Source organism: Macaca fascicularis, chromosome 2, assembly GCF_037993035.2.
Source record: "Macaca fascicularis isolate 582-1 chromosome 2, T2T-MFA8v1.1".
In the NCBI taxonomy this organism is placed as follows: Eukaryota; Metazoa; Chordata; class Mammalia; order Primates; family Cercopithecidae; genus Macaca; species Macaca fascicularis.
This window is the reverse complement of record NC_088376.1, coordinates 156,140,717-156,155,541: the sequence shown is the minus strand read 5'-3', so window position 1 is coordinate 156,155,541 and position 14,825 is coordinate 156,140,717. Positions and strand designations below refer to the sequence as shown.

The 14,825-nt window shown below is 46.6% G+C and overlaps 1 protein-coding gene across 1 annotated transcript; it reads right to left on the bottom strand.

The window, feature by feature from the left end:
- Positions 1 to 10,178: 10,178 nt before the first annotated feature.
- Positions 10,179 to 14,421, bottom strand: PRR20G (proline rich 20G). Its single transcript, XM_005571806.3, has 3 exons — positions 14,254 to 14,421; positions 13,685 to 13,743; positions 10,179 to 11,032 (listed from the first exon to the last, which is right to left on the bottom strand). The coding sequence occupies exons 2-3, from the start codon at positions 13,734 to 13,736 to the stop codon at positions 10,455 to 10,457; spliced, it is 630 nt and encodes a 209-aa protein (XP_005571863.2). The 5' UTR covers positions 13,737 to 13,743; positions 14,254 to 14,421; the 3' UTR covers positions 10,179 to 10,454.
- Positions 14,422 to 14,825: the final 404 nt, after the last annotated feature.

The window sequence follows — 14,825 nt, the reverse complement described above, 5'->3', positions numbered from 1 at the left end:
ACAAAATGGAATTTTTCAGCATGAATTAATACCAAAGATACAATGTTGACCAAAATAAAGCAAGGTACCAAAGTGATGGCAGCAACTGCTCCAGACAGCCTGCCACTGCCATCATGCCAACTGCAGCGCTGAGGCATGGCAGGGGATGCATGCTCCATGGAGCCAGCAGGAGCCAGGGACAAGCGGGAGCTTCACCCCTTCTGAGTTGGGGCAGGAGCTCCCTGGCTGCTGCTGCAGCCGCCCGACCTGTGGCTGCAGGCCCAGGCCTTCTACTCCATGGAACAGGCAGGAACCCCACCCTCCCAGGAAGGGCTGCACAGAACTTGGGTGGCTGCAGATTTGAGCCTCCCTGTGCTCTTGGGGGTGGGGATAAGGCAGAAGCCTTGCCCTCCTGGGTGCAGCTGCAGCCACCCAAACTGTGGCTGTAGAGCTGGGCTTCCCACTCCACAGAGCAGGCAGAAGCCTTGTGCCCCACCTCCCCACAACCCACCTCCCTATGCGAAACTGCACCTGCCCTAACCACAGCTGCTGACTCAGGCATGTCCGAACTCTTGGAAGGCCCCCCTTCCCTGGCAGGCTCAGAAATGCCTGCTCCTGCTGTCTTCCCTCTGCTGTCAGTGCCCGCTCCAATCTCAGAACAAAGTAAGGGCCAAGCATGGGTGCCATGAGCGGCAGCAGTAGGCAGGCAGACTCCTGAGTGGAAGGGGGCACTCCCTGGTGAGGCCTGACCAGAGTGGGAAATCGTGGTGCCTTTTCCAGGCAGCCCATAGCTGCCCATGGACCAATCCACATGCGTTTCCTCCCCTCTGAAGCCCATAAAAGCCCTTGGTTCAGACAGAGCTGAGCAGACAACTGGACAACCAGCTGCAGAGAGGAGCTACCCTCTCTCCTTAGAGCTTCAGAGACCTGCACAGATGTTGGGACTACCAGCTGCAGAGAGAAGCTACCCTCTCCAGGGCCTCTTCTCTGCTGGGAGCAGCAGAAGTCTGGATGACCTGCTGCAGAGAAGAGCCACCCTCTCCAAGGCTTCCTTTCTGATGAGAGCAGCAGAGACGGGGACAACCAGTTGCGAAGAGGAGCTGCCCTCTCTAGCGTCTCCTCTCTGCTGAGAGCTGAACACTCATTGAATTGACCTGCCAGCAGAGAGGAGCCACCCACTCCACCCACTCCAGGCCTCCTCTCTGCTGAGAGCTGAATACTGGATGGGACAACCTGCCTACAGAGAGGAGCTACTCACTGTGGGTCTCCTCTGAGCTGTTCTAATACTCAGTAAGCCTCCTTTTCATCTTGCTCACCCTCCACTTGTCTGCATACCTCATTCTTCCTGGATGCAGGCCAAGAACTCAGGCAAAGGTGCCACCAGCCACAGACGCTTCCAGCCAGAAAAGTGACACACAAAAGATCCCATAACATTTTGGGGGCTCATCTGGGATCTGTGGAAAGGTAAGTAAAAGTGGATCTGCCTTTTGGCCACATTTAACAATAGTTAAACATTTAACAATAGTTAAAATGAAAGAAAAATACTGAGCATTTGTCAGCCAGTTAAAAGTGACTAGCATGGCTGGCAAACTTATGACACAGAGAGAAGGCTTACTGGAAAGGACACCATCAATCCCCCATCACCCTCAGGTGTTGGGAATGTTGGCTTTGTTCAAAACCAGTTTCCCTTCACGGAGGCCTAGCTGTCCCATGGGACCAGAAGGAGGTCCTAGGGCAATTGAAGGTATCTGGCTGAGGCTACACCTTGGTGTTATCCAAAGGCCCCTGAACTAATTCCAGTCCCCAACCACCTGTTAGGGTGTCAGCAAAAGGACCTCTCCTTCCTTCCTTCCTTCCTTCCTTCCTTCCTTCCTTCCTTCCTTCCTTCCTTCCTTCCTCTCTCTCTTTTTCTCTTTCTTTCTTTCTTTCTTTCTTTCTTTCTTTCTTTCTTTCTTTCTTTCTTTCTTTCTTTCTTTTCTTCCTTCCTTCCTTCCTTCCTTCCTTCCTTCCTTCCTTCCTTCCTTCCTTCCTTCCTTCCTTCTTTCTTTCTTTCTTTCTTTCTTTCTTTCTTTCTTTCTTTCTTTCTTTCTTTCTTTCTTTCTTTCTTTTCTTCTTTCTTTCTTTCCAGCTGTCATGGTTCCTGTCTCTTCTTTATATACAATGTTAAATGTTAAGAATGTTGTTGTAAACCACAGAAATATTGCTGGGTAGAATGAGCATTTGGCTTAGTCATCAGGAGTGTAAATGAGAACAATGTGGTGTCTGTCTGTTCTTAGAAGCAAGAAGAATATAATGATTGAGAGTTTTCTTTCCCCTGATGAAGGAACCCATATGCATAGGACAAGAGGCTTTTTCCCCAGGCACCTTCCCCTCCCCTACACTTAAGTTGTAATTTTGGGAGGAATCTCATGAGGCCAGGTTCCCAATTTCCAGGACTTCCTTTCTCTCCCTTGTTTGAAGAGGACCTGGTCCCGCAGCTTCAACTGTTTATAATAGGGAAGCAATGGAGGGGTTGCCTTGCTGGTTGCTGGCTTCAATTTGGTGAGGGCCAACTGAGACTAATTTAATGGATCCATACACCCTCCTGAGGTATCTTTTTCCCAAGTTTTGGTTTGAGGCCCTAGAAAGGAAAACTAGATCTGAGAGATTCAAAGCATAAGACAGCAGAAGTCTAGGGCACAGCACAGGTGAGCATGACTAATTCATGCTGATTAGGGCCCTTCTGCTTCATGGATGGAGGTCATGCTCACATCTATGGCACAGATGAGGTCTAGGGAACTCAAAGGTTACTGAGAGCAGGAGGCTTAGGCACCACACAGGTGAGTGCAAATATTCCTGCTGGCTATGCCTCCTCTGTCTTCATGGGTGAAGGTTGCTCCTGCACCCACAGTCAGCACCTGCACCCACAGTCAGCACCTGCACAGGTCACTGGAACTCAGGGATATAAGGTCAGAAGAAAGAAATGGTATACTTTCTTTGTCTCCCTCACATACCCTGGGTATTCACTGGAAAGAGAAAGGAACAAAGGAATGCCTTTTTCCCTCTTTTCAGATGGGTAACCAACCATCTTCAGCCTGCACTCCCCTTGAGTGTATTCTGAATCACTGGGACCCCTCTGACCCTCAGACTGTAGAGAGAGAGGAAAAAACCTTTTTCCTCCTCTGTCCTCTCTTCCAGATGGGTTACCAACCATCTTCAGCCTGCATTCCTCTAGAATGTATCCTGAATCATTGGGACTACTTAGACCCTCAGACTCTGAAGAAAAAGCGCCACCCCCATACTCCTTTTGCACATATTCCTGATTTCATCAGCTTAGGGTGTGGCCAAATTTTGTTCTGCAGGGAGGAGAAGCGTGAGCTCAGGATGGAAGCATTAATTTCAGTACCATTCTGCAGCTGGACTTTTTCTGTAAAAGTGAAGGCAAATGGTCTAGAATTTCATGTATGCATGCTTTCTTTGCCTTGCAAGGTAGTCCGGACCTTTGCCAACATTGTAGGATTGATTCAGCCCTCCTAGTGGCCATCTCAGGAGAGACTTCAGGCACAATCCCAGGGAACTAGGGAATAGCAAAAGTTGCCCACCCATACAAGTCACCTAGAGAGGTTTTGAATACCCTGTTGCCTATGCCAGACCCTAAGCTGGTGAAATCCACCCCTCTGAGGTGTTTTGAAATGGATTGGCCATTATCCACCTCTCAACTCCCCAGCTGATTCCCATGGATATGCAGAATTGAAAGCCTTTCAACAAGATGGTGGAGGGGTAGCAGCCTGGCAGCTGTGTTGGGGACAGACTTGACTCAGGAATAAACAGAAAGCCAAACACACTCATAGCAATGTGCCCAATTCCAATAAAACTGAGAAGATTGTCGAGGAGCTAACCCTCTCCCCAAAATGGGTCAGCCCCTCCTTTCTCCACAAGTGAGTAAATGGAGACATGTATTTTGGATACCTTAGTTTTGGATAAAAAGACTCAACATTGTAAAAATATTTTTTTACTTAAATTAAATGTTCAACAAACCCACTTCTATTCAAAATATTACTAACAGTTTTGGATGCCTGACAAAAATGGTTTGTGGTGGAATATTTTTAAAGCATTGACAGATGTTTATTTTCTTTGCAATTTATTTTACTCTGTTATGTTAGGGACTGCTATTTGCTACATTGTATCCATTCTCCACTTCTTCCTTAAGAGAGACCCTGATATTACTTGGAACAGCAATGAGTTCGAAAATTTTGTTTCCCTTCCTCCCTTGCAGCCAGGCATGACTATGTAACAGTTTGGGCTGCTGAGCCAGAAGAGAAAGAGTACTAGAGCTAGACTTCCAGGAAGGCTGCTCTAAGAAAGATGACTCAGAGGTTGCTTTTTTTAGTTTTGAGGGTTTTTTTCCCCGCTACTTCCTGCTTCTTGGAACTAAGATATGATGTCTGGAACTCCAGCAGCCATTTTGGATCATGAGGTGACTGTGAGACTGGAAGTCACATCCTAGAATGGAGCACCAAGACGAAAGCCCCTAAAGCTGCCATATAAGACCTGGACTTCAAACCAGCAAGCTTCTTCCATTTGTGAGAGAAATAAGCTTAGGTTTTGTTTCAGCCAATGTTATCTTTGTTTTCTGTTATGAGCCACTAAATGTGATCCCACTTGTTACCCCAGTCATTCTCCCAACATCCTAGACCCATTCTACACTCACAGTCCATCAGTGGTGCAAGATTATTACACAATTTTAAATTCAAAAGTGATTTAAATGATTTTGCAATTCTGTGCTGCTGAGATATGTGCTTTTTTTTTAACTTGCAAAATATAGTATTGAAATCTATAGTTAAAAAAAAATGAGTCTCGAAATCCTAGTTTTTGCTTACCAAAATCCAAAGCCTCAAAGCACATTCTGGGGAGAAGACTTTGCTACAGAGAAGTGGCATTAAAGGATCTTTGACTATCTGGGCCGCACTGTACCCACTCTGCAGGACAAGATGAGCTAATGTGAGCTGGAGGGAGGAAGACAGTTGGGGAGAAAATGGGAGTGTTCGGTGCAGAAGGGGGGCCTGGGACTTGCCCTTCTGGCCAGAAGTTGATAGAAGTGGGAGGGAAATGACAGAGCAAAGAAAAGCAGGACAATGGGTCATGAGCTAGAATCCTGCCATCTTTGAGTAAAGAGTGGAGGTACATAGGTTTTGGGGGGCATCTTGGCAAAGGGCCCTGAGGCAGGCCGTGGGGTCTCTACCCACCTGAGGCCAGGGGGTCACCCAAGTTCTCCTTGGCAGACTTGAGTCATCTGGAAGATCAGAGGACCCAGAGTGCCATAAATAGAAGCAGAAAGACCTCTCAGCAGTGGATCTAGAATGCTGATGTCTCCCTAGGACTGGAAGAGCCTCCTGATGCTTGCATCTTGGCAAGTCCCTCCAAGAAAGAGAAGTGGGGGAACACTGAGCTAGCAGTGAACCCGTGAATTGGCCAAGTTTTTCATGAACTATGATCAAATCTTGAAACAACTGAGAGTGATCTTGAAATGATTAGAAAATCATTTTCCACACTGCTGTCACTGCAATGTGTTCACCTGTGTGGCAGATGTGGCTCTCTGGCCCTCAGGTGGCAGGAGCAGAGCCCAGGCCAGGAGCCAGAAAACCAATCTAGGGGACGGGGCCAAAGGAAGAGGTCTACTACGAGCTGAGGCTGGGCACACAGGCAGGCCAAAGACGGCCCAAGCCATGCCTAAAGAGGAAGGTTGGAATGGGAAAATCACCTGTAGCGCTTATGCATTTCTAACACGAGTTCCTACTAATTGATACACAAAAGATATAAAATCCAACAAAAAATTGTGTAAAAAAGATATATTAGCAACTAACGGAGAAAGATACAAAAGTGGCCAATAAATGCATACAAAGATACTAAACCTTATTAGTAGCCAAGAAAATTCAAATTAGAATGACAACAAGATAACATACCTTTATCCAAGAGATTGGCAAAAATTATAGAGTCCCAACATTCATTGCTGGGGAGATGGTGGGGGGAAGAGGTGCCCTTATCACTGCAGGTTGGAATTGGCATTGATGCCACCTAATTTGAATACAATTTCTTAGTATTTATTAAAATAAAGCATGGCTCAACCCAGCAATCCCATTACTGGCATATACCCAAAGGGATATAAATCATTCTATTATAAAGACGCATGTATGCATATGTTCATTGCAGCACTATTCATAATAGCAAAGACATGGAATCAACTTAAGTCCCCATAAATGATAGACTAGATGAAGGAAATGTGGTGGACACCATGGAATACTATGAAGCCATGACAAAAAAGAATGAGATCATGTCCTCTGGAGGGACACAGATAAAGCTGGAGGCCATTATCCTTGGCAAACTAACACAGGAACAGAAAACCAAATACCATATGTTCTCACTTATCAGTGGGAGCTAAATGATGAGAACACATGGACACATAGAGGGGAACAACATACACTGGGGTCTAATTTAACTTAAACGTTAAATTTAAAAATAAATAAATAAAATAAAATATGGCCGTACTGGTTGGCATAGGAATCTCACTTAGAGAATTTATTTTACGAAGTTAAAAAGAAAAAGACCAAGTGCAGTGGCTCACACCTGTAATCCCAGCATTTCGGGAGGCCAAAGGGGGTGGATTGCTTGAGCTCAAGAGTTCAAGACGAGCCTGCACAACATGACAAAACCCTGTCTTTACAAAAAAATGCAGAAATTACCCAGGCATAGTGGTGCATGCCTGTGGTCCCAGCTACTGAGGAAGCTGAAGTGGAAGGATCACCTGAGCTCGAGAGGCGGAGGCTGTGGTGAGCCTTGATTGCAACACATTTCAGCCTGGGCAACAGAATGAGACCCAGTCTTACACCATGTACAAATATTTAGTGAAGCATTTTGGTAGTAGAAACGCCCTGGAAGCAATCTATTGGCAGACGGTTGCCTGCACAACGTAAAGCCTGTTCATCTTGCAGACAGATATCCAGCAAGGAGATAGTGGCACATGAGCATAGGATGTCTGAGAGGGTGCTTGTAGGCTTATGCATGACAGACCCCAGTGGCAACCTAAGAAGCAGCTCCCACTGCAGTGTGCTCATTGGGGTTCATGCTGTGCTTCAATACTAAGTTGCCTCTGCCCACTTTGGAGGGGGCATGGGCTCAAGAGAGGCACTGGTCCCCACCACATCTGCCACACCCGGGTTGCCTGCCTGGACCCTGTAGTCACTTCAGCATGACCCCTGGTGGATGGCATGCCGGGTGTTTGTAAAATCAAACCACAAACGATACTTTTAATGTACACATTTGCTTGTATAGACTCATGTGATTATGGGGAAAGATACAATAGGAATGAAGAATAGAGGCAGCAGACATTGTTTTTCTACCTTTTGTCTCTTTTTTCTGGTTTTGGTAAAGACATTCTATATTCATAATTTGTGAAATTTTAGTAAAAGAGCTATAGTAAAAAAAAAGTCAAAGAGAAGGGTTTATTTAAGAGGATTGAATACACAAGACAAAAATTTTTGATGGGAAAAATTCTCTTCATGTTACTTGGACATTTTCTCTTACAAGTGACTCAAAATCAGCTAATAAAAGCCTACTTAATAAAATACGAAATCCAATTCATAATACAAATTTATCAAATTCTAAAAAAATTAGAACTACCTCAATTTGATCAAACATCTGTGAGAAACCTACAGCAAATATGTTGCTTAATGGTGAAACATTTAAAATATTTCCGTTAAAGCCAGGAGGAAGCTAAGGATGAAGCCATCAAATTACTGATTCCTTATTTAGCACCGTAAGTATGTCACACCCTCTCCTTGTTTCTATTAACCTCCCATGCCTCTTGTTTGAATTATCAAATTTTCTTTGATCCCCCTTTTCCTTAATCTGTTTGAAATTTTACATTCTATTCTAATTCATGTTGTGGTTCCCAATGGAAACATACACTTTGACTTATAAATGTGTCAGATTTCATTGTTCTCTTATATTCAGCCTCTAGGTCATCTCCAAGAACTAGACAAGAACTTTAATAACGTCTAGCTCCTTCTGAAGTCCCCCATGCCCCAAATGTCTATGTCAAAGTCTTCTGGAATTTTAATTCTAGATCGCCCTTCCAGATCTTTCTTCCAGAATCATACTTATCTAGACTTAATAATATAGCTAACGAATTTCCTTGCTTTCTGATTCTTCTTGCATCCCACTTTTTCTAGGATTTTTTGTTTCTTTTCCCCTGGCTGAAAAACATTATTCATACTTTTGCCATACATAACAGCTGAATTCAAACCTCCCTGAACAGAAAAGCTGTTTAGTAGCTTGCACATTATAAGTTGTGTATTCTAAGTTCAGGGGGAAGCTCAGGCTTCAGGTCCAGTCTGAGTAAGAGTCTGGCTTTTTGTCCCTTTTCTGTAGGCTCTTTCTTCATGTGGCCTTGCCCTTGAGCTGACACTTCTTGCCTCCTTCACTCCTCCTCCAAAACATTTGATTGATCATAGAATTCTAGATTCGGAGTTACTTCCCTCTCGAAGCTCTAAGGATGTTGCACCGTTGCTTTCCACAGTCATTGATGCTGTCACGCAAAGTCTACTGTGAGCCTAATTCTGCTTTCCATGCAGGTCTCAGCTTTCAGCCAGCTTTTGGAATGTTCTCTCTACCATACTTCATACTCCCAAAGGGTGTTATTCTTGTAGCCTGCTAAGGATTCACATCTTTCTTTCATTGGGAGAATTCATATAGCCATAATTTCCTCGTATTTTGCTGTCATCCAAATGCTCAGGCTCTCCATGTTAGATGACTTCTGTATCCTGTGGACGATGGATCCTGTGGATCCCCAGGATGATGGATCCTGGGAGAGTTCCATGTTAGGTGACTTCTGGATCCTCAGGACGACGGGTCACGGAAGAGCTCCAAGTTAGATGACCTCTGATCCTCAGGACAATGGATCATGAGGGAGCTCCACGTCACATGCCATGTGGATCCTCAGGATAACGAATCCCAGCAGAGTTCCACATTAGATGACCTGTGGATACTCAGGACGATGGATCCCGAGGGAGATCCATGTTAGATGACCTCTGATCCTCAGGACAGATTGTGAGGGAACTCCACATCCCATGATATGTGGATCCGCAGGATGACAGATCTCAGGGGAGTTCCACGATAGATGACTTCTGGATACCTAGGATGACAGTTCCCAGGGGAGCTCCATATTTGATGACCTCTCATCTTCAGGATGATGGATCCTGGGAGAGCTCCATGTTAGGTGACCTGTGGATCCTCAGGACAATGGATCCTGGGGAAGCTCCCTGCTAAAGACCTGAGTATCTTCTGGACGATGGATCCCAGGGGAGCTTCACATTAGATGACCTGTGGATCCTCAGGATAATGGATTGCAGGACAGCTCCATTTTTGATGACCTGTGGATCCTCAGGATGATGGATCCTGGGAGAGCTCTATGTTAGATGGCCTGCAAATCCTCAGGATGATGGATCCTGGGAGAGCTCCATGTTAGATGACCTGTGGATCCTCAGGACAATGGATCCCGTAAGAGATTCACATTACATGACCTGTGGATCCTCAGGGCAATGGATCCCAGAAGAACTCCACCTTACATGACCTGTGGATCCTCAGGACAATGGATCCCAGGAGAACTCCATGTTACATGACCTCTGATCCCTAGGATGATGGATCCCTGGGGAGCTCCACGTTAGATGACCTGTGGATCCACAGGGGAGCTCCCTGGGTGACCGCTCTGTCACACTCTCCATCTCTCTCTTGCCCAAATATCTAGTTTTTTATTCCTCAGTCCTATCTATTCTGTGATTCAAATCATCAACATAACTTTGGATTCCAACAACCTTGTTTTTCATCCCAAGTATCTTTAATTGGCTTTTTTTTTTTTTTTTTGAGACGGAGTCTCCCTCTGTCGCCCGGGCTGGAGTGCAGTGGCCGGATCTCAGCTCACTGCAAGCTCCGCCTCCTGGGTTCCCGCCATTCTCCTGCCTCAGCCTCCCGAGTAGCTGGGACTACAGGCGCCCGCCACTGGGCCCGACTAGTTTTTTGTATTTTTTAGTAGAGACGGGGTTTCACCGTGTTAGCCAGGATGGTCTCGATTTCCTGACCTCGTGATCCACCCGTCTTGGCCTCCCAAAGTGCTGGGATTACAGGCTTGATTTAATTGGCTTTTAATATAAGCACACTAAAAGGACTCAGGGAGCTGCTGGTTTATTTGAATAAGCATTGAGGAATTCCATGCATCTGTATCTTTGACAGAACATACAAAGCAGAGGCTAGAGGGACATTGGAAGCAGATGGACTACTGTCAGGATCCTGGGAGGAGGACTTGGAGGCGCATGACAACACAAAGTAAGGGCCCTGGCTGGGATGGGCAGGGATGAGTGGAGCAGAAATGGGGCTAGAGTTTGGGGATGGGGGAAAGTCCAGGTGGAAGAAAGGGAGGCTGGCAGCAATATGGGTGACAGAGGTTAGTGTGCAATGTGGGCAAGGAACACTGGGACCCCGTGCACGTAGGTGCCACTGGAGGTCTGCATGATGCGCAAAAAAGCTGAGCCACCCAGAGGCCTGAACCCCATACAGGGATAGAGGGCCAACATGGGCTGCCTGGCCACAGCCACAGGCCCAGGAGCAGGAGGTGGCTCCTGAAACCCCACCTCAGGCTGGGCTGCATGGGGACCGGGGCCTTCCTGCACAATTCCGGGCATAGGAGCTGCTTCAGTAAAAGAGAAGGCTAGGTTCTGCCCGGCTTCCGGTTCCCCCTGGTGGCCTGGCTCTCCATGGTAGTTCAGATGGATGTACACGTCTGGCCCCTCTCTCTGGCCGGGGACCCTGTGGAGCACGGCCCCACTGCCACGGGCTCGACCTGCCCGCCAGCTTCCTCCCCTGCGCCGGCCTCTTCCTGCAGGACGAGCCAGCTCTGCGCGAGCTGGGGGCTCCCATCTCATGGGTTTCACGTAAGCAGTGGGTTTTGCGGGTTGGACTGGCTCTACAGGGTCTTCATGGTCCACACTAGAGCAGCCTGGCTCTGTAGGAGGCCCACCTAAAGCTAAAAGAGAAGCAGAGTGTGAGGAGATGGAGTAGGGGCCACCCAGGAAGCCTTCAGGAAGGGAGACAAATAGAGGGGTTCAGGGAGGGCCCAGGGGAACCCAGGCAAACAGAGTGAAGGTCAGGAGATGCCTGCAGGGTGAGCCCTCAGGAGCACTGTCTGTCCAAGGGCCTAGCCTGGGCTCAGCACTTTCCATGAGCCTCTCAAGTCCTTGCAATGACCTTGTCAGTCAGATATTATGATCGCCATTTTACTAATAAGTAAATGAGTCTACAGTTCCCTGCAGAGGCTGAGTTTGAATAAAAATGACACATTGCCTGCCCTTGCTGTGCTTAAACCTCAGTAGGAGAGACAAACAGAACACCTAAAAATGAATGATGCTAATGAGTGACCAGCTGGGAGGTGAAGGGTATCATAAGGGAGGTGGCTCCAGATCCAGAATGCTGGGGTTGTATTCCCAGGCAGCTTCACTTATCTGGGCATCAGTGCCCCTTTTCATAAATTGGTATAATAACATGCCAACCCCTGGGTCCTTAAAAGAACTGAGTTACTAGAAGAGAAATGTTTAGATTAGTGTCTGGTTCAAGTAAGCTTCTTAACATGTATTGGGAAGGAGATGATCATAAAGTCTTATTGGAGAAGTTAACATAAGCTGGGGATATCAAGGATGATGGGTGGGATTTAGAAAGGCAGAGGTGAGAGAGGATTAGTGGGGATAGCAGGGAGGGATAGGATTCCAGGTGACAGGGGGGCCGGGAGTAGTTGTGTGGCTTCCAGGAGGAAAGAAGCCTAGGGTAGCTATAAGCTATCTTGGTAAGCAATGATTGAGCAATGGAACAGAACAGGAAGTCCAAAACTAGACAAATGTCTACAGAAATTTTATCAATGACAGAGCAGGCTTTGAAGATCATCTGAATATTCCTCCTAGGGAAACCTGTGTAGCCTAAGAAAAAGTCCCAAGAAACTGGCATCTAGGGTTGCCCAGTTACATAGCCCAACCATATATATTCTGTGGAATGCAATCAACAAGCCCCATCCACAGGCTTGGGGCTCCCAACAGCTTCTTCTGGGTCCCATTTTTAAACTATAAGCAACAATCAGAGATCGCCAAACATCAGAGGAAAGGCTCTAACACAAGAGATAGAACAATAACACAAAAAAAGCCAACTTGGAAGAAACAGTTTATGCCACAGATGAGACTTTCCAAAAACATCTATAATTAATATCCCCAGAGAGATAGAAGGAATTTTGCCCATGAATCAATTATAGGGTACTTTTGAAAAGGAATATTCAGAAAAACTACAGCTTTTTGAAATTAAAATTGTGAGAGCAGAAATAAAAATCTCCATGGAAATTCTGGAGGATAGTGTTGAGAAGATCTCCCAGAAAAGAGAGCTTAAATCCAAAATGATGGAAAGGAAGGAAGATAAAATAAAAGAAAATTAGAAGTGTATTGTTACTGAGACACATCCCCATAAAATTCCAGAGTAGTGGTGACAACGAAAGATTCTAAAATCTTCCAGAGAGGGAGAAAGAGAAAGGGAGGAAAGGCAATATGGAAAGGGTCAAGATTCAACATGTCTCAAAAATCAGACAGTTCAAAAGCAGCAATTAAATCTAGAAGATAATAGAAAATGTCTTCAAAATTTTTGAATGAAATGGATTTCCCACCCAAAATTTGATATCCAACCAAAGTATCCCTTAGGAATTAGAACGAAGATGTTTGCAGACAAGCAAGATCTTAAATAATTTCCCTTCAAGGCATGCTTTACTGTAATGTGTCTATCAAACTAGACAAGATTAAAAGATTTAGGACAGTGTATGAAGGGAAATGTTTTCAAGAGTAATTTGGCAATGGCCATCAAATTCCAATACCTCCAGAAAAGAACAAGGTGAGAGTACTGGTTTATCATACACAAATCGAGATATAGTGTGAGAACTCACTCTTCCGAAGAGAAAAAGTAAAATAAGAAAGAAAAAGACACCAGACATAGGAAATTGGATAAAATTCAAAAGAGGAAAAGGAATTTCCCAGATGATATGGAAGGGAGATCCTGGAGTGGCAGCTGGGAGCTGACTGGGAGCAGCCAGTCCCCGTTGGAGCAGGCTATGAGAAAGTGAAACTGAGAGAATGCTTGATTGGGTTTGAATTTAAGCAACTGGGGAAGAATTGGGGAATGGACTCGTGATAAGTGAACACATAATAACCGAGGAGAAGTATTAAGTCCTGGAAAACTCAAGTTATGCAAGAGGTGCAAAGTAATCCTAGTGTCCTCCTGGCTCCTGGGCAGTGGGGGAGGAGCACAGGGTGTGTGCCCTGGGATGGGTGTGGCTGGGTGAGTGGTGGTGGTGGTGGGAATGTGTGAACTACAGCTAAATACTCCACTAGTCTAGCGGGAAGACCATAAATAAAGTCTAAACGGAAAAAGAAATAGCAGTAGGCTACGCATTTAAAGAATGAGAGGAAATGCTAGAAGTAATGGCTACCCAGATGGAGGTGGTGGTCCCAAAGGTGCGGGAGACTGAGAAGGAGCAGGGGCTGCTGCATTTCATAACATGTCACATTTGCATATCTAAGTTCTATAAGTCGATACCAAAAGTAAAGTAAAAATCTGGAAAAAATTAAAGAGAATGGTGGATGTTTGATGGTACCTTGATTAGGGGCCATGGAGCGAAGTCGTTTCGAACGCCTTGGTTCCTCCATGAGGAATCTGCGGGAGGGAGTGGGGAGGAAAATGGGTCAGTCAGGGTGTTAAACCACAGCCTAATTTCTCAAGCATCACGCAGCGATGTGGACCCTACCTCACCCCCTCCTCCAGGGCCACCGCCGCTCGCGTACTTCAGAGCATTTGCACAGAGCCGGCGGGGCGCAGTCAAGGGGATCCTGTGAAGAAGGTGGGAGTTGGGGTGGGGGGAGACTTCCACACTGTAAGGGATTTCCAAGGGGGAGCCAGTAGCAAGCAGGGACTGGCCTAGAGGCGGCTTGATTAACTTATCCCAGTTTCTTCAGGCAAAGCTTGTACTGGGGAGACTTAGGCCTCCTGGAGGAATGATCCCTCCTTAGCGGAAGAGAGAAAGAAGATGGAGGATGGGGAACAGAGTTGTGAAGAAGGTAGTGGTGACAAGGGATGTGGCCTCGGCCTTCTAGAGCACTGAGGATTCTGTTCCCACCTGTACCCACGCAAACTCTACCCACCCCTCAGGGACACCCAGACACACACCTGATCTCCGTGCAGCTGGCTCTCTTCTATGAGGAGAGGCCCGAGGAGCTGGAGGTGTCCACAGGATCACGGCTGTGGCTCCGATGTCGCCCTCAAATGCGCCCCCTACCAGGCAGGCAGGAGGGAGCACCCAGCGGTCCTAGCTCAGAACCCGGCAAAAAGCTGACTGACTGCTCGCAGCCTCGCGCGCTCCCTCTTAAAAGGCGGTGAGGCCATCACGTGATGGGAGAGGTCAGGGGCGGGGCCAGCTGGGGCGGGCCTGACTGGGCTTGGAAGGTCATTGGGCCAGTCCTTTGCCTGTCAAATGGGGCCCACCCTGAAGCCCCTATTCATACATGTCAGTGGTTGGTTGATCAATCTAATCGTTGAGAAAAAAAATTCATAATTACAAGTAAGTGCCAGCAAAAGGGAGGTGTGGTGCCGCGAGAGTAGCAAATAGGAAGATTTGATTTGATTAGATCTGAGCGTGGGGAAGGAAAGCATTGGTAGGGGGAAAGTTTGGAATTTGGAATTTGAAATTAGTCGACGTGAACCGGGCTGGGAAGGGCAGGGAGGGAGGCAGGGGAGTGAAG